The sequence below is a fragment of the Cetorhinus maximus genome, chromosome 15 (genome assembly GCF_964194155.1).
Source record: "Cetorhinus maximus chromosome 15, sCetMax3.hap1.1, whole genome shotgun sequence".
In the NCBI taxonomy this organism is placed as follows: Eukaryota; Metazoa; Chordata; class Chondrichthyes; order Lamniformes; family Cetorhinidae; genus Cetorhinus; species Cetorhinus maximus.
The window spans coordinates 67851299-67876119 of record NC_135893.1 but is presented as its reverse complement, the minus strand read 5'-3'; the positions used below and the strand labels follow the sequence as shown (position 1 = coordinate 67876119).

General features: G+C 42.0%; 1 protein-coding gene across 1 annotated transcript in view; it reads left to right on the top strand.

The window, feature by feature from the left end:
• The first annotated feature begins 1593 nt into the window (after positions 1–1593).
• chlsn (cholesin) overlaps positions 1594–24821 on the top strand; it is a 352627-nt gene continuing 329399 nt past the window's right edge. Inside the window, exon 1 of the mRNA XM_078558584.1 lies at positions 1594–1963. Within this exon, the coding sequence (XP_078414710.1) occupies positions 1841–1963 (123 nt within the window). The 5' untranslated portion in view covers positions 1594–1840. The remainder of the gene's footprint in view (positions 1964–24821) is intronic.

The following is a 24821-nucleotide window of genomic DNA, read 5'->3' as shown; positions in this document are numbered from 1 at the left end:
ACAGTCCCCAGATAGGGTATTGTGTCCCCGAGCAAACAATGTCCTCAGAAGAGCCCCTGGTTCACAAAACCTGTTCCTGAGTACCTTTACTTTTAATTTCATGAATTGGAATATATCTGATGCATGAGGTACAGCACGCAATATGTAGTGTAAGTCATCTTCGATAAATGTCTAACTAATAATAAATGAGTTAGAAAGAAATGTCCAGAACGTTCCTCATACTTTTATTACTAGCTGGAACATAGATGGTACAGCCTTACTGCAGTTGTCATAGCTATGACACTGACTGAATGATGTACGATGTAGAACGCAAGCAAGATTTGAAAGTAGGAGTAAAGTGAAAATGGCGATATCACAAGAGCATAATTGCTGCTTTAACAACCCAATTCAAAAGGATTTTCCATATTCACAATCAACCAGAAAAGAAATATCCCTATTATGTTCCAAATACCAGTCAGTAGTTTCCATTTTGAGCAGAGGGAGGAAATCTTAGCACATCATAACGTGAAGCTATTTTTGCGGCATTTTCCAGTTCAACATCCTGGGGGCTTACCATTGACAAGAAACTGAACTGGTTGAGCCATATAAATGCTGTGGCTGCAAGAGCAGGTCAGAGGCTGGGAAATCTGCAGCGAATAACTCACCTCCTGACTCCCCGAAGCTTGTTGACTATCTCCAAGGCACAAATCAGGAATGTGATGGAATACTCTCCATTTGCCTGGATGAGTGCAGCTCCAACAACACCCAAGAAGCTGAACACCATCCAGGACAAAGCAGTCCACTTGATTGCACCCCATTCACCACTTTAAACATTCACTCCCTCCACCACCGATGCACAAGGGTAGAAAATGCATGGGAACACCATAATCTATAAGTTCCCCTTGAAGGCACACACCATCCTGACTTGGAACTGTAATTGCTGTTCCTTCACTGTCGGGTCAAAATCCTGGAACTCCCTCCCTAATAGCACTGAGGATGTATCTACACCACATGGACTGCAGCAGTTCAAGAAGACAGCTCATCACCCCTTCTTGAGGGCAATAAATGCTGGCCTAGCCGGCGATGCCCAGAACCCATGAAAGAATCAATAAAAAAAGAGCTATGTTACTGATTTTATAGGCTGTACATACATGACATATGAAAAACTGACAGTGTTAATTATAAATGGCATTTGAATATGCTTCAATAGTGTGACAGTACATCTGCAGTAATTATATGCACATTTGTTTTGCATTTGTAGTGTTAGATTTGCAACTGTTAAAATATAAGCTACTAAATATGCTATATTTTCTATTCTGGCTACTTGCTTCCCCCTGTTTGCCCCTGGAGTCAATTAAGAAAATATAGTCACCCTAGCCATCTTTTGGATTGCCTGGATTTGGATGCTGAACATTTATGCCTACATTTGTCCACCCTGGATGGATTGAGCATAGGAAACAGCTGGGTTGAGATTTCCTGCCCTGATTCACGGCCCCCCCCACTTTCCAAGAGCAGGGTCGCTGCGCATGCGCGCCTCATCTGAATGGCGCACGCCAACCAAGCGCGATGCTGCTGGGGCCTGTGACAGACCGTACCAGCATCCAATAGAAACGTGAGAGGTGCAGAATAAGCCAGTCATGTCGCGAAGGGAAGGCGGCTCGAGCTCTGGCAGTCAGGTTCGGTTGACCTGATTCACCACCCCACCCCCCACCCCCCCCGCCAACCACGTGTGTTGAGAGTTTTCCACAGGAACAATCTGGAGTTGTCAGTTGGAGAGCTGCACCTCAGGCAGTAAAAAAACTCGCTCCTATATATTTGTGTGGAAAAACGTTTCACAACTGTATTGTACTTATTCTGCACCATGGCTAAAGGGAAGAGAAGTAGATCCGAGCCCCACAAGTTGAAACTTTCCCCAAAAGATGAACAGCTAACTTCTGGGAAACATGATGCACCCAAACCGAAAAGAAAGAGGAGCAGAGCCCAGGTGAGTAGTAGGAGGCCAGTTCCTAACCCTAACCAAGCAAACATGTGGACTCTCATTTCCCGTCACAGTAAATGTGGTTCCGCTTTTCATGAAACTCTGTTGCTCAGTATTAAAGGCAATATTTACACTGCACTTCTTGGCATCTTAAAATGGATGTGAATTGGCTTTGGGGGTGGGGGTGTCACACATCAGAGGGATTTTACATTTTTGTGTTCATGCATATCCAACATTACTTTTCATTACCACAGCAGCGACCATATAGAAAGTCTCAATTACACTGAGGCTAATTTGTTAATGAATTAGCAGAATCACAAACTTGCTGAATCAGAAATGAATGGCAAATTTCAAACATGATGCTGTAAATATATTGTACAAGATAAACTACCACTATCAAATGTATATAATTATTGTTATCCATATAATTCTATTAGGCTAAGGTGAAATTCAATTTCTTTCCTTTTGGAGGGAGTATCTTATCTATTATATGATCTTAAAAGCTTTCCTTCACTTGCCCATTGTCAAAAGTTGCTGAAAAAAACTGCTAGTACTTTGGAGCTATTATTATTTTGGAATAGATGGTGTAAAGTTGTGATATGTTATAATCGAGTTTGCTCCTCCTCCTGCAGAATCTCAATCACTTTATTAACTTGATTTGTACTTTTTAACTTACCCTATTTAATTTCTCAGCAGAGTGCTTTTCACCAATTCAAAGGTTAGAAGCACATGATTCACAGTCCATCATTTCCAGTGCCTTTCTCAAAAAAAGAGATCATTCTCCTGATGGCACTCTGTCCCATTCACTTTGTGGATAGGGTTAAATGTTGGTTCATAGGAAGTATAGGTTTCCTATCGAAGCTACTTATGCTTTGAGCTTGAGGAACATGTTATTCAAGAGTCTGAAGTGCAGTAACAGCATCTGTGGGATATTTTTCACATCTGTTTGAAATATGGTGGCAATATACTCATGTGTTGCTGCTGTACACTCAGGTTTGGTGGTGCCATGGGCTTTTTACATTGCTGCATCAATGGTATAGACTATTTTCATATCTCACCTGACAGGCCGCACTTCTGACAATACAGGTCTCCCTCACTGAAGTACCAGGGTAAGTTATGTGCTTAAGTACTTGAGTGAGATTTAATTTTACAACATTGTGACTCTCCACTGAGTTGGAATATTGGAGTCAATTTGATGCTGTGTGGTAGGCTCACTAATCCAATGCATGAGCCAGGCAAGGGTGCCACACTCTCGATGGTTGGCCAGGATTGACCACCATTGCTAATATCTAGAGAGGTATACAGTACCATTCAATTTGGGTTGTGTTTGGCTCCAAATAACAATTTAATGGGTGTGGCGATTCTTGCTAGAGAAGCAGTGACCACTTACCAGAGCATTCTAAGTTGGTAAACTACCTGGTTATGGTGACTTAAATTCCATCAGCAACCCTATGCACACATAGAGACCTCTAAGCTCTAACATTTGACAGCTTGAGCCAATGTTTTCTATGATTGTGCAAATAAGTAGGCTATCCTCTTTTAGGGAGAAATTGTGTGTTTCATATTGGACAAATGGCAACTTAATTTACGTGGAACAAAAACAAAAATTGCTGGAAAAACTCAGCAGGTCTGACAGCATCTGTGGAGAGAAAGAGTTAACGTTTCGAGTCCAGATGACTCTTCAGAACTAAAGAGAAGTAGAAATGTGGTGTAATATACACTGTATAAGGAGGGGGGGTGGGACAGATGAAGCTGGATAGGTGGAGGCAAAGGAGAGATTACAAAATATGTCATAAACAAAAGGTCGAAGGGGTGTTGATGGTGGTGATACTGGCTAAAGGAGGTGCTAATGGTGACATTAAGAGTAGAAACCAGGATGAGCCAGTGACAGATGGCCGTGGTGGGGGGAGGGGATGGTGTGGGAGCAAGGATCAAAATAGGCTAAAAGGTGGGGATAAAACAATGAATGGAAATAAGTTTTAAAAATAATCATAGAAATAGGTGGGGATAAAATGTATATATAAAAATTTAAAAATAAATATTTGAAAAAAGGGGATCAAAACGGGGTGAGGATGGAGGAGAAAGTTCATGATCTGAAGTTGTTGAACTCAATGTTAAGTCCGGAAGACTGTAAAGTGCCTAATCGGAAGATGAGGTGCTGTCCCTCCAGTTTGAGTTGAGCTTCACTGGAACATTGCAGCAGGCCAAGGACGGACATGTGGGCATGAGAGCAGGGTGGGGTGTTGAAATGGCAAGCGACAGGAAGGTCTGGGTCATGCTTGTGGACAGACCCAGACCTTCTTGTCACTTGCCATTTCAACACACCATTCTGCTCTCATGCCCACATGTCCGTCCTTGGCCTGTTGCAATGTCCCAGTGAAGCTCAACGCAAACTGGAGGGACAGCACCTCATCTTCCGATCCGGCACTTTACAGCCTTCCGGACTTAACATTGAGTTCAACAATTTCAGATCATGAACTTTCCCCTCGTTTTGACCCCCTTTTTTTCAAATATTTATTTTTAAATTTTTATATATATATACATTTTTTTCCCACCTATTTCTATTATTATTTAAAAAAATTATTTCCATTCATTGTTTTATCCCCACCTTTTAGCCTATTTTGACCCTTGTTCCCACACCATCCCCTCCCCCCACCACGGCCAACTGTCACTGGCTCATCCTGCTTTCTACTCTTAATGTCACCATTGGCACCTCCTTTAGCCAGTATCACCCCTTTGACCTTTTGTTTATGACATCTTTTGCAATCTCTCCTTTGCCTCCACCTATCACTGGCTTTCTATCTAGCTTCATCTGTCCCACCCCACTTATGCAGTGCATATTTCACCACATTTCTACTTCTCTTTAGTTCTGAAGAAGAGTCATCTGGACTCGAAACGTTAACTCTTTCTCTCCACAGATGCTGTCAGACCTCCTGAGTTTTTCCAGCAATTTTTGTTTTTGTTTCAGATTTCCAGCATCCGCAGTATTTTGCTTTTATCTTAATTTATGTGGGCGCCTGTTTGTTTTAAGATTCTAATGCATGTTGGGTTTCCCTTGCATGTTAAACATTTGTTTGATGCACAAACTAAATATTCTATGTTACTGTTGCTACCTCTTAATAATCTTGAATTTTGCAGTGAGCACAAATAAACTTCTATTCCAAGCCTATGTTTCCTATAAATTGGAGGTTTGACCTTATATGGGTTGGTAAGCCATGAAGCGAATCTACCATTACACAGCCAGGATATACCCTAATGATCTGTAGCTCCCTCTGATAGACTGACAGATTGTGTAGCTCAGGACATAACTCCCAATTCGATCGTGTGAGAGAAATGTACACAGATACATGTTGAGCTAGCAAACGAAAATAACAGATACATTACATTCGTTGAAGTTGTAGGCTCTTTAATAACATGTTACTCAATCTCTAAGTAATAGACAAATTCATCAGGAAGTTTCCCATGAACTAATATAAAGATTTCATTATACTCGAGTCCTTATTTCAGATAAAATGTGCCATATTCTCCCATTCGCACGGCAGTAACCTGGATGTATGGTTTCCAAGTGATCTGAAACCTCTAAGGCTGCCATATAGATCTAGTCAGCTGAGCAGCATACCCAACACTGAAGAACAAGAGAGACTGTTCCTGAATTTAATGTTCCTTTGACCATCTATTCTCAACAATTATGGAAGTTTTTAATCAATCAGCTTCCAGGTTAAGTGGTTAAACTGCTGGTCTTTCAGTGTTCTAAGGAATTTAGTCTAATGTGATAATCATGTTGTCACACTGGTAACTCTGTGTATAATTTAACTTCATATGCCAGAAATTCCAGCTGAAATGATGAAATAACATAATAACACTAAAAACATAACTGTTGCCCTCGAGTCTATCATTTACTGAGCTATAGTTCAAGAATCTTTGGGCCCTTCCAACTTTTGACAGCTCGAAAAGGACTTGTGTTATAGTTTAATGCCTGACACTCCCAGCCTAAATTGTGGATTTGCTTTACAAAAGGACATAGGCACAAGTTGACAGAAATCAGTTTGAATTTGCTAATTTTGGCATAGCTGACATCTTGTACATCAAGATATAATACTCAAATTTTGATAGAATGGAGATCCTTTTTCCTATAATCTCATTTTACACAGTAAACCGATCCAAGTGATTGGATCCAGGAAACTCTGGTGAATACAGTTCATGAATGATACTTTTGCTCAAGGCACTGTTACTCCTAATGGCCCATGCACTTTTCACTCAGATATAATGATCTTTGCATGGAGGTGAATGGATGTGGAGGGTGTTTTGAGCAGTGTTTTGGGAACAGTAGCGTAGTAGTTGTGTTACTGAGCTAGTAATCCAGAGACATGAATTGAAATCCCACTGTGGCAGCTGGGGAGTTTAAATGCAGTTAATTAAATTAAAATGCTGGAATCAGTAATGGCGCTCCCATGTAACTACCAGATTTTTGTAAAAACCCATCTGATTCCCTGTCCCTTTTGGGTAGCAAATCTGCTGTCCTTATCTGATCTGATCTATATATGGCTCCAGACCCATAGCAATGTGATTGGCTCTTAACTGCTTTCTGAAAGGGCCTAACAAGACACTCAGTTGTGAAGATGTCTCACCACCACCTTCTCAAGGGCAATCAGAGATGAGCAATAAATCTTGGCCTTGCCATCAACACGTGCATCCTGTGAACAAATAAAATTTTAAAAATATAGAATCTGAGAGTTTTTTGAGAAGAAATTCCAGCAGTTTTCCCTCAAAAATCTCTCCGATTCTGTATTTATTTATTTGTTTACAGAATGTGTGTGGGCGAGGCCAGCATTTATTGCCCATAGAGAAGGTGGCGGTGAGGGGAAATTGCTGGAAAAGGAAGAATATTAAAGGGTATGGGGAGCATGAGATTGAGAACAGATTATATGGCTTGTATAGAGGATAACACAAGGGCAACCTTGATGTTCTTAATGCCCTATGGCTTTTTCTTTTGCAGCAGCACTCTATTCATGTGTAACACTTGTCATATTCACAAAAGGCGGACTAACCAACACCGCCATTGGCAGACCTCTGGAGTAATTGAAAAAGTACATTTCATTACCCTGGTTACTCTATGTTGCGATTTGTTCCGCAGCATGTGATGAATGGGAGACCCACATGAGACAGTAAATGTGAAAACTGTATTATTCATCAGCGTGTATGGGCTGCTGGGGCAACTATAGAGCCAACTGCAATGGCACAATTACCATGGTCATGCCAACACTTTGCTTCTGCAGCAAAATATAAACTCATCCATTTCATGGCAGTTTCACTGAATGTGGTACTTCAATGTTACAGGGAATTTAACACACAGGATTTTAAAACAAAAAACTATAATTTTCTCCTTTTTGTTTCTGTACACATTACCCTTTATTCCTTTTTTGTTTCGACACACATTATCCTTTAATCCTGATTTCATTCCCTGGTGAATGTAATGAAGCCTTTCTTTCAGCTACTAACCAGCAGTAAATTCCCACTTGGATAAATAAAATGCTAAGTAGAGTATTGTGGGATTTCACATTACTTATATGTCATTATGTAACTTGTGTACCAGAGTGTAAGTTCTGAGTGCTAATGTTCTCTGAAGGCTATCAATGGAATTATATATTATCTTATTTCGTTTTTTAATGTTGTGAAAATTAAATTGGAGACCGTGAGCAGCTTGCTTTATTTAGGGAACATCATAATCAGGGCTGTGATGGGTGAAATTAGTCTTCTAAAACAGTTGGTGTAACCCCTTGGAGAGTTGCACAAGAATTTATTAACATCAGCCCTTTACCTTATATTAAGATTATTTAGGTGCTGCTGCAGGGTCTGTTGGTCACTTTTGGCTGTACTAGAAGCTAATGAGTCGTCAATCACTTTTAGTTAATATATCTGTGTGTATTTCTGGCATCTAAACATAATTTCAAAAAAACGTGTGGAAATATTGAACAGCAGAGGTGTTTGACCATTGCTGGTGATTTTTGATGTGAGCCAATGTTGCTTGTAAAATAGTCAGAGGTGAGATAAGTTACTTGATGTTTTTATAGCTTCAAGTTAATTGGATGCCATTAATGTCTATAGAGCTCAAACTCGGGTTGTAAGGTGAACAGTGTAAATGTGTGAGGAATGGCTGGCTTAAAATATTGGTTTCTCTTGAGATTAAATTGTGTAGAGTGCACAACAGTTCATATTGCACATGGTTTGTTGGAAGGAGTAAGTGTGATGGGTTGGCACCAATTCTTTTCTCATTTCATGCTGTGTTACAAAGATGCTTGTTGTGGTTCTTCGGGTTGTCAGTAGATGGTGCTGAAAGAACAACTTCCAATAATTTGCCAGTTAATGTACATGAGTGTACAGAGTGAGTTACACACATATCCTTTGTTAGCAGATGCCTTAGTATAAAATTTGCATTTTTTGGGGGGATGGAAAGAAACATTTTTTTCCTACTGTACACCCTTTTTGGGTTGGCGGGACATCAAGGTAGTATTTAACTGAGTGTAGCATCGTGAAGCCCTAGCAAAATTGAAGCCGGTTGGAATTGGGGTGGGGATGGGGGATGAAATCTTCACTGGTTGGAGTCATACTGAGCACAAAGGAAGATGGCTGTGATTGTTGGAGGCTAATCACCTCAGCCACAGGGCATCGTTGCAGGAGCATCTCAGGGTACATAAGAACTAAGAGCAGGAGTAGGCAATTCAGCCCTCGAGCCTGCCCCGCTGTTCAATACGATCATGGCTGATCTCATTTCGGCCTCAACTCCAATTTCCCGCCCTCTCCCCTTAAACTTTCAACCCTTCACTAATTAAAAATCTGTCTATCTCCTCCTTAAGTTTATTCAGCGTCCCGGCATCCACTGCACTCTGAGATAGTGAATTCCACAGATTCATGACCCTTTGAGAAAAGTAATTCCTCCTCATCTCTGATTTAAATCTACCACCCCTTAGCCTAAAACTATGGCCGCTCGTTCTAGAATGCCCCACAAGGGGAAACGTCCGCTCTACGTCTACTTTGTCTATCCCCTTTAGCATCTTATATACCTCAATTAGATCTCCTCTCATCCTTCTAAACTCTAGCGAGTATAGGCCTAAACTGCTCAATCTTCCCTCATAAGACAAGCCCCGCATCTCTGGAATCAATCTAGTGAACCTCCTCTGAACCGCCTCCAATGCAACTGCATCCTTCCTCAAGTAAGGGGACCAAAACTGTGCACAATACTTCAGGAGCGGTCTCACCAATGCCTTGTACAATTGCAACAACACTTCCCTATTTTTATGCTCTATTCATTTAGCAATAAATGCCAAAATTCCATTTGCCTTATTACCTGCTATACCTGTATACTAGCTTTCAGCGATTCATGCACGAGGACACCCAGATCCCTCTGCACTGAAGCACTCTGAAGTTTCTCTCCATTTAAATAATAAATTGCCTTTTTATTCTTCCGAAATATCTTCTGAACCATCTTAAGCTGCTTCATCAGTGACCTTCCGTTCATCGTGAGTTCAGAAGTGGGGATGTTCTCTGATGATTGTACAATATTGCAACTCCTCAGATACTGAAGAAGTCCCTGCCTGCATACTGCAAGACCTGGACAACATAATAAGTGACACTGATAAGTGGCAAATAACATCACAAAACTGCCAAGTGATGACCATCTCCAACAAGAGGGGGTCTAACCATATCCCCTTGACATTCAATGACATTACCATCACTGAATCCCCAATTATCAACGTCCTGGTGGTTACCATTGACCAGAGACTGAACTGGACTAGTCATACAAATACTGTGGCTGCGAAAGCAGGCCAGAAATTGGGAATTCTGCGGTGAATAACTCACTTCCTGACTCCCCAAAGCCTGCCCACAAACTATGAGGCACATGTCAGTGAGGGGAGACTTCAGCCTGAGTGAGACAGAGACTGAGTGAGTATATTTGGGAATTTGGTTGAAAGTGGGAATTCAGTGCATAGGGGGAAAGAGGTGCTTTATGTAAGGTTTACTGCAAGAAGTAGAATGTGCTGAGTGGGGAGTTCGGTAAAGAGTGGGGAGGAGGTGCTTCTTTCTTCTACTCTTTTTCAGCCTCCAGTATTTGATTTCCACTTTGCAGCAGAAGGAGTAGGTAAACCAGTAATTGGTATTAGTAGTATTGTTATTAGTATTGTAAGTACTGTATTGTTTTATCAGTATTGTAAAGTTTACTAGCGGTGCCAAAACCTATTGGGAGGGTAGGCTTTATTAATTATAATTAATTAGCAACTATTAATTAATTAACACATATTGGAGATGGCAGGGCAGGTGATGTGCTGCAGTTGCAGGATGTGGGAGCATCTGGATACTGGTGTGACCCAGGGCAAACACATCTGCAGTAAGTGTTTGTGGCTGCAGGAACTTCGACTCTTGAGTTATTGAGCTGGAGGCCAAACTGCAGACACTGCGGCATATCAGAGAGGGGGAAAGTTACCTGGACACTTTATTCCAGGAGGTGGTCACACCCCTTAGGATAGTATCTTCTGATTTGGTCATTGGTCAGGGACAGGAGGGTGTGAGTGCAAGCGAAGCAGATAAGGGGACCCAGAAGGGAGGAGTCTTGTCCTTTGCAATTGTCCAACAGGTTTGAGGTTTTTTTTTAGGTAGTTTGGATGAGAGTGGGGGCTGCAGGGTGGATGAGCTTACTGGCTATGGCACCATGGTACAGGAGGCCATTCAAGCAGGGGGAGTTACAAGGAATGTAGTGGTAGTAGGGGACAGTATAGTCAGAGGGATTGACACCGTTCTCTGCAACAAAGAGCGTCAGTCCAGAAGGCTGTGTTGCCTGCCCGATGCCAGGGTTTGGGAAATCTGCTTGGGGCTGGAGAGGAACTTGTAGTGGGAGGGGAAGGAGCCAGTCATCGTGGACCGTGTTGGTACCAACGACTTAGGCAGGACAAAGACGGAGGCTCTCCATAGTTAGTATGAGGAGCTTGGCACCAAATTAAGAAGCAGAACCTCAAAAGTCATAATCTCTGGATTATTACCTGAGCCATGTGCAAATTGGCATGGGACAAATCAGATTAGGGAGATGAATGAGAAATGGGCTCCAGCTCATGGGGCACTGGCACCAGTACTGGGGGAAGTGGGATCTATACCGTTGGGACAGTCCACACCTGAACCGTGCTGGGACCGGTGTTCTTGCGAGCTGCATAATTAGGGAAGTAGAGAGAGTTTTAAATTAAATTAAGTGGTGGGAAGGTGTGGTAAATCAAAGAGTAGAGGCAAGGCAAAAGAAAAAGGTATTATTATGGGAAATGAAAAACAGACCATGACTGGAAGGGATAGAGAGTACAGATCTAACAGTAAATCCACAGATGATACTAGAAACTATAAAAAGAATAAAAGGATAAAACTAAAGGCTCTGTATCTGAATGTGCAAAGCATTCGAAACAAAACCGATGAACTGAGAGTGCACATAGAAACAAATAAGTATGATCTGATAGCCATTACAGAGACATGGCTGCAGGAGGACATGGATTGGGACCTGAATATCAAAGGGTATTGGACATTTAGGAAGGACAGGAAGGGAGGAAAAGATGGAGGGGTGGCTCAGTTAGTTAATGATGGTATTGGCACAATAGAGAGGGATGACCTAAGTTCAGGAAACCAGGAAACTGTTTGGGTAGAGATGAGAAATGATAAAGGCAAGAAGTCACTTGTGGAACATGTGTACAGGCCCTCTAATAGTGACCACATGGTAGGATGGTGCATAAAGAAAGAAATAATCGGAGCTTGTCAGAAAGGCACAACGATAATCATGGGAGATTTTAATCTACATATAGACTGGAAAAGTCAGATGGGCAGAGGTAGCCTCGATGAGGAGTTCATAGAATGTTTCCAGAATAGTTTCTCAGAACAGCATGTTCTGGAGCTAGCCAGAGAGCAGGCTATATGAGACCTGCTATTGTGCAACGAGATGGGATTAATTAACGATCCCATAGTGAAGGCATCCCTAGGTAGCAGCGACCAAAGTATGATTGAATTTTACATTCAGTTTGAGGGAGAGAGGAGTGGGTCTGAGGCTATGCCCTTAAACTTAAATAAGGGCAATTATGAAGGCATGAAAGCAGAGTTGGCTAAAGTGAATTGGCAAATTAGGTTAAGAGGTCAATAGGGATGCAGTGGCAAACATTTAAGGGGATATTGCAGAATGCACAGAATAGATACATTCCAACGAGTAAGGAAAAGCCCAAGAGACAGACACACAAAGAAAAATTATATAACTGCAAAAATAGGCCAGAATATCGGACAGAATATAAGGAACAGCAAAGGATGACTAAAAGATTAATAAGGAGGAAAAAAATTAGAGTGAGAAAGCTAGCTAGAAATATAAAAATGGATAGTAAGAGTTTCTCTAAATATTTGAAAAAGAAACTAGCTAACAAAGTGAGCATCGGTTTAATAGAAAGTGAGTCTGGGGAATTGATAATGGAAAACAAAGAGCTGGCAGATGAATTGAACAGGTATTCACTATCTGCATCAGTCTTCACGATAGAGGATATAAGTAGTATCCCTGAAGCAGCTATAAATCAGGGAATGGAAGGGAGGGAGGGACTCAGGAAAATTACAATCATCAGAGAAGTGGTACTGAGTAAATTGTTGGAGCTGCGGGCTGACAAGTGCCCGGGTCACGATGACTTCACCCTAGGGTCTTAAAAGAAGTGCTAAGTGAGATAGCTGATGTGTTGGCTTTAATTTTCCAAAACTACCTGGATTCAGAGAAGGTCCCATTAGATTGGAAGATAGTTTATGTAATTCTATTATTCAAAAAAGGAGAGGGACAGAAAGTGGGAAACTACAAGCCAGTTAGCTTAACATCTGTCATAGGGAAAATGCTAGAAGCTATTATTAAAGAAGCTATAGCAGGGCACTTGGATAAGTTCAAGGTAATTATGTAGTGTCAACATGGTTTTGTGAAAGGGCAATCATGTTTGACCAACTTATTGGAGTTCTTTGAGGAAGGAACATGTGCTGTGGATGAAAGGGAACTGGTGGATGTACTGCACTTAGATTTCCAAAAGGCATTTGATAAAGTGCCACATCAAAGGTTATTGCAGAAAATAAAAGCTCATGGTATGGGGGTAACATATTGGCAAGGATAGAGGATTGGCTGCCTAACAAGAAGTAGAAAGTAGGCATAAATGGGTCTTTTTCAGATTAGCGAGATGTACCAAGTGGTGTGCCACAGGGATCAGTGCTGGGACCTCAACTGTTTACAATTTATATAAATGACTTAGTTGAAGGGATGGATGGGATGGTTGCCAAATTTGCTGACAACACAAAGTTAGGTAAGAAAGTAAGATATGAAGAGGACATAAGGGGGCTACAATAGGATATAACTAGGTTAAGTGAGTGGGTAAAGATTTGCCAAATGGAGTATAATGTGGGAAAATGTGAAATCGTCCATTTTGGCAGGAAGAATAAAAGAGAAGCATATTATCTAAATAGTGAAAGATTCTGAGAGAGAGCTCTGAGATTCAGAGGGATCTGGGTGTCTCAGTGCATGAATCGCAAAAGGCTAGTATGTAGGTACAGCAAGTAATTTGCAAAGCTAACAGAATGTTATAATTTATTGCAAAGGGAATTGAACACATAAGTAGGGAGGTTATGCTTCAGTTATACAGAGCACTTGTATAGAAACTAGGAGCAGGAGTAGGCAATTCAGCCCTTCGAGCCTGCTCCGCCATTCAATATGATCATGGCTGACCCTCTATCTCAACGCCATATTCCCGCTTTCTCTCCATACCCCTTGATGCCCCTAACACACAAAAATTTATCAATTTTTTTCTTGAATATACTCAGTGACCTGGCCTCCACAGCCTTCTGTGGTAGAGGATTCCACGAGTTGATCACCCTCTGACTGAAGAAAGTTTTCCACATCTCAGTCCTAAATGGCCTGCCCCGTATCCCGAGACTGTGGCCCCTGGCTCTAGACTCCCCAAGCAGGGGAAACTTCCTTCCTGCATCCAGCCTGTCTAGCCCTGTTAGAATTTAAACGTTTCGATCTTATTCTTCTAAACTCTAGTGAATACAGGCCCAGCCGAACCAATCTCTCCTCATACGACAGTCCTGCCATTCCCGGTATCAGCCTAGTGAACCTTCGCTGCACTCCCTCTGTGGCAAGTATATCCTTTCTTAGGTAGGGAGACCAAAACTGCACGCAGTGCTCCAGGTGTCTCACCAGGGCCCTGTGTAACTGCAGGAGGAGATCCCTACTTCTGAACTCAAATCCTCTTGCAAGGAAGGCCAACATACCATGTGCCTTCCTAATTGCTTGCTGGACCTGCCTATTTACTTTCATCGACTGGTGTACAAGGACACCCAGATCCCTTTGTACATCCACATTTCCCAATATATCACCATTTAAATAATACTCTGCCCTTCTGTTTTTCACATAGAAGCATATAACTTCACATTTATGCACATTATACTGTATCTGCCATGTGTTTGCCTACACGCAACTTGTCTAAATCGCCTTGAAGCCTCTTTGTATCCTCCTCACAACCACGCCCAGTTTTGTGTCATCAGCAAATTTGGAAATACTGCGCTTGGTTTCCTCATCTAAGTCATTTATATATATATATATATATATAGTGAATAGCTGGGGCCAAAGCACTGATCCCTGTGGTACACCACTAGTCACCGCCAGTCCCCTGGAAAAAGACCCATTTATTCTCACCTTCTGTTTCCGCTGTCAACCAATTCTCAATCCATGCCAGTATAATACCCGCAATCCCATGTGTTTTAATTTTGCCCACTAGCCTCTTATATGGGACCTTATCAAGAGCCTCCTTGAAATCCAAGTACACCACATCCACTGGTTCTCCCATATCTATTCTACTAGTTACATCCTCAAAAAACTCCAGTAGATTAGTTAAGCATGATTTCCCTTTCATAAACCCATGCTGACTTTGTCTAATCCTGTTAATGCTTTCCAAGTGTTCTGTTACCACGTCTTTTATAATAGACGCTAGCATTTTCCCCACTACTGATGTTAGGCTAACTGGTCTATAATTCTCTGTTTTTTCTCTCCCTCCTTTTTTAAATAGTGGGGTTACATTTGCTACCTTCCAATTTGTAGGAACTACTCCAGAGTCTACAGAATTTTGGAAGATGACCACCAATGCATCCAATATTTCAAGGGCCACTTCCTTTAGTACCCTGGAATGTAGATTATCAGGCCCTGGGGATTTTTCAGCCTTTAACCCCATTAATTTCTCTAGCACCATTTTTTTTTTACTAATACTGATTTTCTTCGATTCCTCTCTCTCACTAGACCCTTGGTTCCCTAACATTTCAGGGAAATTATTTGTGTCCTCTTTTGAGAAGACAGAACCAAAATATGTGTTCAATTCTTCTGCCATTTCTTTGTTCCCCATTATAATTTCCCTGGTTTCTGACTGTAAGGGATCTATGTTTGTCTTCGTTAATCTTTTTCTCTTCACATATTTATAGAAGCTTTTACAGTCAGTTTTTATGTTCCTTGCAAGTTTACTCTCATACTCCATTTTCCCCTTCTTGATCAATCTTTTTGCCCACTTTTGCTGAATTCTAAACTGCTCCCAATCCTTAGGCTTGCTGTTTTTTCTGGCAATTTTATATGTCTCCTCTTTGGATCTAATACTATCCCTAATTTCTTTTATAAGCCAGGGTTGAGCCACCTTTCCTGTTTTATTTTTGCGCCAGACAAGAATGAATAATTGTTGTATTCATGCATACGTTCCTTAAATATTAGCCATTGCCAATCCACTGTCAACCCTTTTAGTAAGGTTCCCCAATCCATCATTGCTGATTCGCGCCTCATACCTGTGTAGTTCCCTTTTATTTAGATTCAATTTGGATTCAATTTCTTCATTCTCCATCCTAATGAACAATTCTATCATTTTATGGTCGCTCTTCCCCAAGGCACCCCACACGACAAGATTGTTAATTAATCCTTTCACATTGCACAATACCCAGTCTAGGATAGCCGGCTCTCTAGTTGGTTCCTCAATGTATAGGTCCAAAAAAAGCACCACGCACACACTCCACGAAATCCTCCTCCACAGTATCATTGCTAGTTTGGTTCGTCCAATCTATATGTAGCTTAAAGTCACTCATGACTACAATTGTACCCTTATTGCATGTGTCTCTAATTTCCTGATCAGTGCCTTCCCTTACATCTCCATTACTGTTTGGGGGCCTATAGACAACCCCCACCAATGTTTTCTGCCCCTTTGTTTTTCTTATCTCCACCCAAACAGTTTCCACATGATGATATTCCCAGCCAATATCCTTCCTCACTATTGCATTGATTTCCTCCTTTACTAGCAATGCTTCCCTACCTCCTTTCCCTGTTTGGTCTGTCCTTCCTAAATATTGCATACACCCGAATGTTTAGTTCCCATCCTTGGTCATCCTGCAGCCATGTAATTGCAACTATATCATAACCGTTTCTATATCTATTTGCGCTGTTAATTCACCTACCTTATTGCGAATGCTCCGCACATTAAAATACAATGCCTTTAGATTTGTCTTTTTAACCTTGTTAGTCATCTTAGCTTTATTTTGCACTATGACCCCATTTATTTTTGCCCTTGTTTTTTTCTGCCTTCCACTTTTGCTGCTCACTTTTCTGTCTTTCGTTTCTATCCTTATTTCCCCCTCCTCTGTCTCCCTACTCAGGTTCCCACCCCCCTGCCATTCTAGTTTAAACCCTCCCCGACCGCTCTAGCAAACACCCTACTGAGGTCCTTGGTCCCGGTCCTGCCCAGATGCAACCCGTCCTGTTTGTGCTGGTCCCACCTTCCCCAGAACCCCCTGAGGTCATTGGTCCCGGTCCTGTCCAAATACAACCTATCCTGTTTGTACTGGTCCCACCTTCTCCAGAACTGGTCTCAATGTCCCAGGAATCTGAATCCCTCCCTCCTACACCATTTCTTCAGCCACGTATTCATCTGATATATCCTGTTACTTCTACTCTCACTAACACGTGGCACTGGTAGTAATCATGAGATTACTACCTTTGAGGTCCTATTTTAAATTTACATCCTAAGTCCCTATATTCAGCTTGTAGGACCTCATCCGTTTTTTTACCTATGTCGTTGGTACCGATGTGTACCACGATCAGTGACTGTTCACCCTCCCATCAGAATGCCCTGCAGCCTCTCTCAGGCATCCTTGACCCTGGCACCAGGGAGGAAACATACTATCCTGGAGTTTCTTTTGTGGCCGCAAAAACGCCTGCCTGTTCCCCTTACTATTGAATCCCCTATCACTATAGCCCTGCAACTCTTCTTCCTCTGTTCTTGTGCAGCAGAGCCACCCGTGGTGCCATGGACTTGGCTCCTGCTACTTTCCCCTGAGAAGTCGTCTCCCCCAACAGTATTCAAAACGGCATGCCTGTTAGAGTGGGAGACGGCAACAGGGGACTCCTGTACGACCTGCCTTCCTCTACTCTACCTGGTGGTCACCCATCCCCTTTCTGCCTGTTCAGTCTTTACCTGCGGTGTGACCACCTCACTGAATGTGCTGTCTATGATAGTCTCAGCATCTCGGATGCTCCACAGTGAATCCACCCGTGCTCCAGCTCTGAAATGCGGTTAGCCAGTGGCTGCAGTTGGACACACTTCCTGCACACATGGTCACCAGGGACGCTGGAAGTGCCCATGGGCTACTCACATCGTGCAGGAGGAGCATATCATGGGTGCGAGCTCTGCTGCCGTGACTTCCCTTTAGATTAAGCTCGTTAGTTGCTCCTTTTAACGAATATTAATTATGCTAGGGGCCTTATTCCACTCCAAACGCTCCCTCCTACAGTCCAAAGTCCTCACCTTATTTTGTTTAAGCTAATGGACTGCAGCAGTTTAATTAGTAGAAAAAGTAGAAGTAGAATTGTGATGCCCTCGCGCCGTTTTCAGCCCTGAGTCTCCCTGGAACTCTCGCTCTGTCCTCGCGCCGCTTTCAGCCCTGCCTCCAGCTCCCACTCTTTCTTTTTAAATCTCCACTCCCGCTCTTTTTGAATCTCGCTATCTCAGCTCCCGCTCTTTTTGAATCTCCACGCTGACTCTCCGCTCCCGCTTTTTAAAAATCTTACCAAGGCCACAGCTCCTCTCACACTGCCTCCCGGTCTCGCTCTGGGGGACCACCAGCTGGACCATATCTGAGTACTGTGTACAGATTTGGTCACCTTACTTAAAGGATGTAAATGCGTTGGAAGCAGTTCAGAGAGGTTTACCAGACTAATACTGGAATGGACAGGTTGTCTTATGAGGAAAGGTTGGACAGGCTAGGTTTGTATCTGCTGGAGTTTAGAAGAGTAAGAGGCAACTTGATTGAAACATATACGATTCTGAGGGGTCTTGACAGGGTGGATGTGGAGAGGATGTTTCCTCTTGTGGAAGAATGTAGAACTCGGTGTCACTGTTTAAAAATAAGGGGTCGCCCATTTAAAACTGAGATGAGGCGAAATATTTGCTCAAAGGGTCATGAGTCTTTGGAACTCCCTTCCTCAAAAGGCAGGGGAAGCAGAGTCTTTGAATATTTTTAAGGCGGAGATGGATAGATCCTGGGTAAGCAAGGGGGTGATAGGTTATTGGGGGTAGGCGGGAATTCAGGTTTGAGGTTACTATCAGATCAGCCATAATATTATTAAATGGTGGAGCAGGCTTAATGGGCCGAATGGCCTACTGCTGCTCATTGTTTGTATGTTGGTAAGTCAGGAGTGTGATGTATGAGCCCAGCCCTAACAACACTCAAGACGCTCAACGCCACCCAAAACAATGCAGCCTGCTTGATCATCACCTCATCTATCGCGTTAAATCGTCACTTTCTTTGCTACATGCGTCAATTACAAGATGCAATGCAGCAACTTGCTAAGACTCCTTCAACAGTACCTTACAAATCAACGACCTGAACCCCCAGAAGAACGAGGGCAGCAAGTACATGGGAACGCTACCACCTGAAAGTTCCCCTCCAAGCTGTACACCGCCCTGACTAGGATCTATATTGCCATTGCTTCATTGTCGCTGAGTCAAAATCCTGGAACTCTCTCTCTAACAGCACTGAGGGTGTAAGTACACCACATGGACTGCAGCAGTTCAAGAACGTGACTCACTGGCGCCTTCATTGCTGGCCTAGCCAGCAATGTTCATATCCCATGAACTAAATACAAAGATTTTTTTTAAAAAGACCCTTCAGTAATGCAAATATTCATCCGTAACATCACAGGATTTTAATTTAATACTTTAAACTGTATGAAATGTGATGTCTTTATAGTTTTATATATTTTTTTGCATTTGATATGTGTAAACTTTCTGCACAGAAGTCATGTACAAACTTGAGTATTGAAGTTTTGACCCTGTCCTTGAGAAACTTGAAGTGCTGTACTGTATTTCTCTCTCTCCCTCTTCTCCCTGCAGCTTCTCCCATCCCATGTTACGTGTTGTGAATTGAAATGGTCCAGTGTTGGGTGTAATTGTTTCGCAGAAGCACAGGGTTAAAACTACCACTTGTATGGTGCAATACACACACGTATGCACTCACCCTTGCATACTTTGAAGAAATTGCTTTGTTTTATGGTGTTTGGTTTGTGAATGGAGCTTTTGGGAAATTGCTTGATATTCCACAGGTTAGCTAGTGCACATTGGTAAATTTTGATACCTTTGTATTTGTAATTGATGTTTAGCAGCTTAACAGATAAATGGATATTAATTTAAGCAATTAGGACTTTTTGCATTTTGGATAGGTATGTTCTGAGGTAACACCATGTGCAAGGTTTTAAATTAAATCTATTAATGGAATTAAACCACAAAAGCTCTTGATAGAGTAAATATGGAAAAAAAACTGTCCCCAGTGGCAGAAGGGGACCAGAGGGGAGTGGGAATAATTCATGCAAAGAGCCGCTACGGGCTGACTAGCCTCCTGTGCTGTGCGGTTGCATCATTCTGTGATCTTGGTAGCTAACTGGGCAAAACCTATCCGTGATGGAGAATTAATACGGAAGTCCAGTTCTTATCAGAACTCTGTACAGAGTTACCTTAAAATGTTTATCTTGGCCATCTCCTGTTTTATATGTTGCTAGGAACCAGTGTGGAGGTGCAAAATAATGGTTGTACGCAGTTTGAATGGCTCTTCAACCTGCAGAAGCAAATGTTTCATCATTGGACACTGAATTTAGTTTTTAAAAAATTCTTTGGAAATGTCTACATCCCTTCTATTTTATATTATTGAGGTCAGCTTCTACGGTTTGCTACTAATTGTAAATATAAATGTACAGTACCTGTAAATATGATCAATTAGCCAGAACAGGCAGTTTACAGCCTGAATGCCTTCTAATGGTTTTTTATCAAATGACCTGCAGTGCGAAATCAGATAAAAGCTGTAGTAGTGGAAAAATGCATCTTATCAAAAGCGACTGATCTGTCCTGACAAGCCATCCTGCTTGTCATGAATGTGTACGTAAATATGTATTTTATGTATGTATTTATAAAGCACCTAGATCAGATGATTATTTTGGAGATTGATAGTATTTGTACGGATGGCAGTAAACCATCCAGCCTTACGAGTCTGCCGGTAATCTGTTAGTCATTGTAGACCTTCTAGCTCTTAATCCAAATTTGTTGCAAACAAAAACACACTGGTTCTCATTTTCCCTTCTCAGTTTCTTCAGTTCTGTCCTAAGGATGGATTTTAATGGAAGATAAAATATATTAGATGGAGAAGTAAGAAATGCATACTAATCCAGTATTGGGACACTCTGATAATCATTTGATACTAAATAGAAACATGTCATTATAAACATGTAAGCCATTGTTGAAACCATATTTAGAGTGGTTTTATCACTAGGTTTATCAGCATTGGTACTGATGTTTGTACCATGAGACTGTCAACATCACAGTGACTGACCAGCAACCACTGTGACTTAATGTTCTGTTCTGCAGCTCAAAACATTGTCTCCAGACACAACCCACATTTGAAAGGATAACATCTGTAATTGTTCTGGTGTCAGTGGGCACAGGATGAAAATTTCACACACTCATTGTTAGCTCTCACTAAAATTCTAAAAAAAACCTCAACATTTGTACAGACATTCACGACCTCCTGAAACTTTCACCAACAATGAAGTACTTTTAAAGTGCAGGTATTGTTGCTTAAATTCTGGAGACAGAATTTAAAAATCATGCGCCATTTTGGGTACTTTACCTTCAAGGCGACATTGTTGGAGGGGGTTCAGGATAAAGTGACCAGTTAGAACTGTAGATCCATAGAAAAGTTACAGTACAGAAAGAGGCCATTCAGCCTATTGCCAATCCTGGTGCCTGAGGTCATAAGTCATGAAGAGAAGTGCAAAGTTGGACCTTTTGGTCAGAGGAAAGCATAGAAGAGGGAATTTGTGTTTGTAAAGTTTTGAGAGGCATGGAGAAAGTAGAACAAAAAACAATCCATCCGACAGCAGATGTAGAAGACAAAATTGAGGCTAGGGTTTTAATTGAGGCTAGAGTTTTAAAGAAGTTTTTCCCAGTCTAGTAGATAGGTACAATAGACTTGCAGCAAAAGTAGATTTTATGCTGCAGGCTTAATGTTTCTTAAAATACAAGTGTGAGATAAAAATCTGCTTATGGACAAGGTTAAACGCTATATAATTAATCAGTATAAATATGCAGTGGAACATGATGGCTAACCTGCTGGAACAATGGAAAACCTTTACTACAAGATGAATTATGTAGGTTGAAAGGCTGCACTTATATTCTGGAATCTTGTTCAGTTACCTTTTGAGAAGGATATGGAGAAACTGGAATAAACTTCTTTTGAGAGATTATTTTGAGTTAGATTGGGTGAAATCCATAATTGGTCTGGACATAAAATGATTCACGGTATTATGAGACAGCATAGAATTGTTACAGCACAAAAGAAGGCCATTCAACTCATCGTGTCTGTGCCTATGGAGCAATTAATGTACTCCCACTCCACCGCCTTCTCTCCACATTCCCTGCACATTCCTCCTTTTCAGATATTTAGAAAATATAGAAAAATTTACAGCACAGAAGGAGGCCACTCTGCCCATCGTGTCTGTGCCAGCTGAGAAACGAGCCACTTGGCCTAATCCTATTTTCTAGCACTTGGTCCGTGGCCCTGCAGGTTACGGGACTTCGGGTGCATATCCAGACATCATCTAAATGAGCTTGAGGATTTCTGCCTCTACTACCCTTCCAGGTAGTGAGTTCCAGACCTCTACCACACTCTGGATGAAAAATGTTTTCCTCATCTCTCCTCTAATCCTTCTACTAATCAGTCTAAATCTATGCCCCCTAGTCACTGACCTCTCTGCTAAGGAAACAGTTCCTTCCCAAGCACTCTATTCAGGCCCCTCACAATCTTGTACACCTCAATTAGATCTTCCTCAGCCTCCTCTGTTCTAAGGAAGACAATCCTAGCCTATCCAATCTTTCCTCATAGCTGTAATTTTGGAGTCCTAGCAACATCCTCATTAAATTTCCTCTGTACCCGCTCTAGTGCAATTACATTCTTTCTGTAATGAGGTGACCAGAACTGCACACAGTACTCAAGTTGTGGTCTAACTAATATTGTGTACAGCTGGGACGAAGGAAAGATAGTTCAAAGGAAATCGAAGAAAGATCAATCCTTGGATTTCGTTGACCCAGGGGAAAATATCCCACATGAAAATCATACATTACAGTGATGTGAGAACCTACAACCTGTATTAATAGGAGATGAATTATTAGGCTATCATTGCCAATGGTGGGTAAACCATCATCATCATCATCATCATCATCATCATCATGATGCAAAGAATAGGCTCAATGGATGAAATACTCCTGAGGTCGACAATTTTTTTCTTACTTTTTCTTCCTTCCTTCGGTCAGTGACAGCATTCTTACCTCTGTGTGTCTTCAAAGATTTGATCACATCATCAAGTCAGTGCAGTACTGAGGGAGTGCTGCACTGTTGGGGCTGTTGTCTTTCGGATGAGATGTCCAACTGAGACCCCATCTCAGGTGGACGTGAAAGATCCCATAGCACTATTCAAAGGAAAGCAGGGGAGTCCTCCTTGGTGTCCCAGGCAATATTTATCTCTGAATCAGCATAATTAAAAACAGTTGGATTGGCCATTATCTCATTGTTTGCTCTTTGTGGGACCTTGCTGTGCACATTTTGGCTGCCCTGCTTCCTACACTACAACATAATCCGTTGGCTGTGAAGTACTTTGGGGCATCAGGATCCAACTGGAGCAGATTGCCCTGTGGTACTTCATTCTTTGCCCATTAGTTGTGTGCGAGCCTTGAGGTGTAGGAACGTCCACAGCACTGTTAGCAGTTCGAGGATTTAGACCCAACAATAGTGAAGGAACAGCGATATAATTCCAAGTCAGGGGGACTTGCAGGTGGTAGTGTTCCCATGCGTTTGCTGCCCTTGTTCGTCAGTAAAAGGGATTACTTTCCAGGCTACATGTACCTTTTTACTCTCAGTTCCTTCACTCCAACTGAATTATTTCCCTAACTTTTATTCTTAGAGGCTAGGAGTCATTCCTGATTAAAGGTAGTTAAGGTTACCAATTTCTTAAAGCTGTACTGGTCATTCTGACAGCTTACATAATTTTTTTAAAGTCATACCCTGATTGTGGATACAGAGATTTCAAAAGTCTATGCTCAAAAACATAGAGTTCCCTTCTCATTCTGTTGCAGTGAAGATTTCAATCTAAGCTGTGTGATAACATGGAGGTGCAGCGATCCTAATGTATCGCGTGGTGCAACAAACAGATTGCACGCTACCAGCTGCCCCCTTAATGGGCAGATGTGTGCGGCTGCAAGGCAATCTTAAGAGGACTGCACAATGCAACAAATGGGCTGTGCACAGCAAAGGAAAAATGGAGGGAGTATTGGTTCAGAATCACACTGCGAGGGATGTCTGAGAAATACACATCTACAATTCTCATTTCCCTTTACAACACTTAGGTCCTTTTCAGATGATGTTACAGCTCCACGGAACATTATTCGTCTTCCAATTGCTTGCCTGGTACCATGGGTTAATCTGAATCAATATGTAGACTATATCGGCTACCTGAATCTATCCTTGGACCCCTACTATTTCACATCTACGTCAGGCTCCATAAGTACACTAACAATAGCCAACTCTACGCCACCACCACCTCTCCAAATCGCTCATACTATCTCTGATTTATCATGCTGCTTGTCCAACATCCATAAGAAGAGCAGGAAATTCCTGCAGCTAAACATTAGGAAGACAGATGCCATTGCCTTCTGTCCCCACCACCAACTCTGATCCCTAGCCACTGGCTCTTTCCCTCTTAATGACCACTGATGCTGAACTAGATTATTCACAACCTTGGTGTCCTATTTGATACTGAGGTGAACTTTTGACCACATATCTGCTTTCTCACCAAGATCGCTTACTTCCGCCCTCTGGAGCATCACCAGTCTCCATCCCTGCCTTAGCTCACTTGCTGATGAAACCTTCATCCATGCCTTTGTTATGTCCCGATACGACTATTCTAATTCACTCTTGGCCCGCTTTCCACCCTCCGTAACTCGATTGTATCCAAATCTCTACTGCCAGTAGCATAACTCACAGCAAGTTCCATTCACCCATCACCCCTGTGCCAACTGACCTAATTTGGCTCCTGGCCCATCAATGCTGCTATTTTAGAATCACTGTAAGCTGTTGTGCCACATTAAAGGTGCTACATAAATGCAGGAGAAACTTCCTTACCCAGAGAGTGGTTAGAATGTGGAACTACAAGGAGTAGTTGATGTGAATAGTTTGGATGCATTTAATAGAAAGCTAAACACATGAGGGA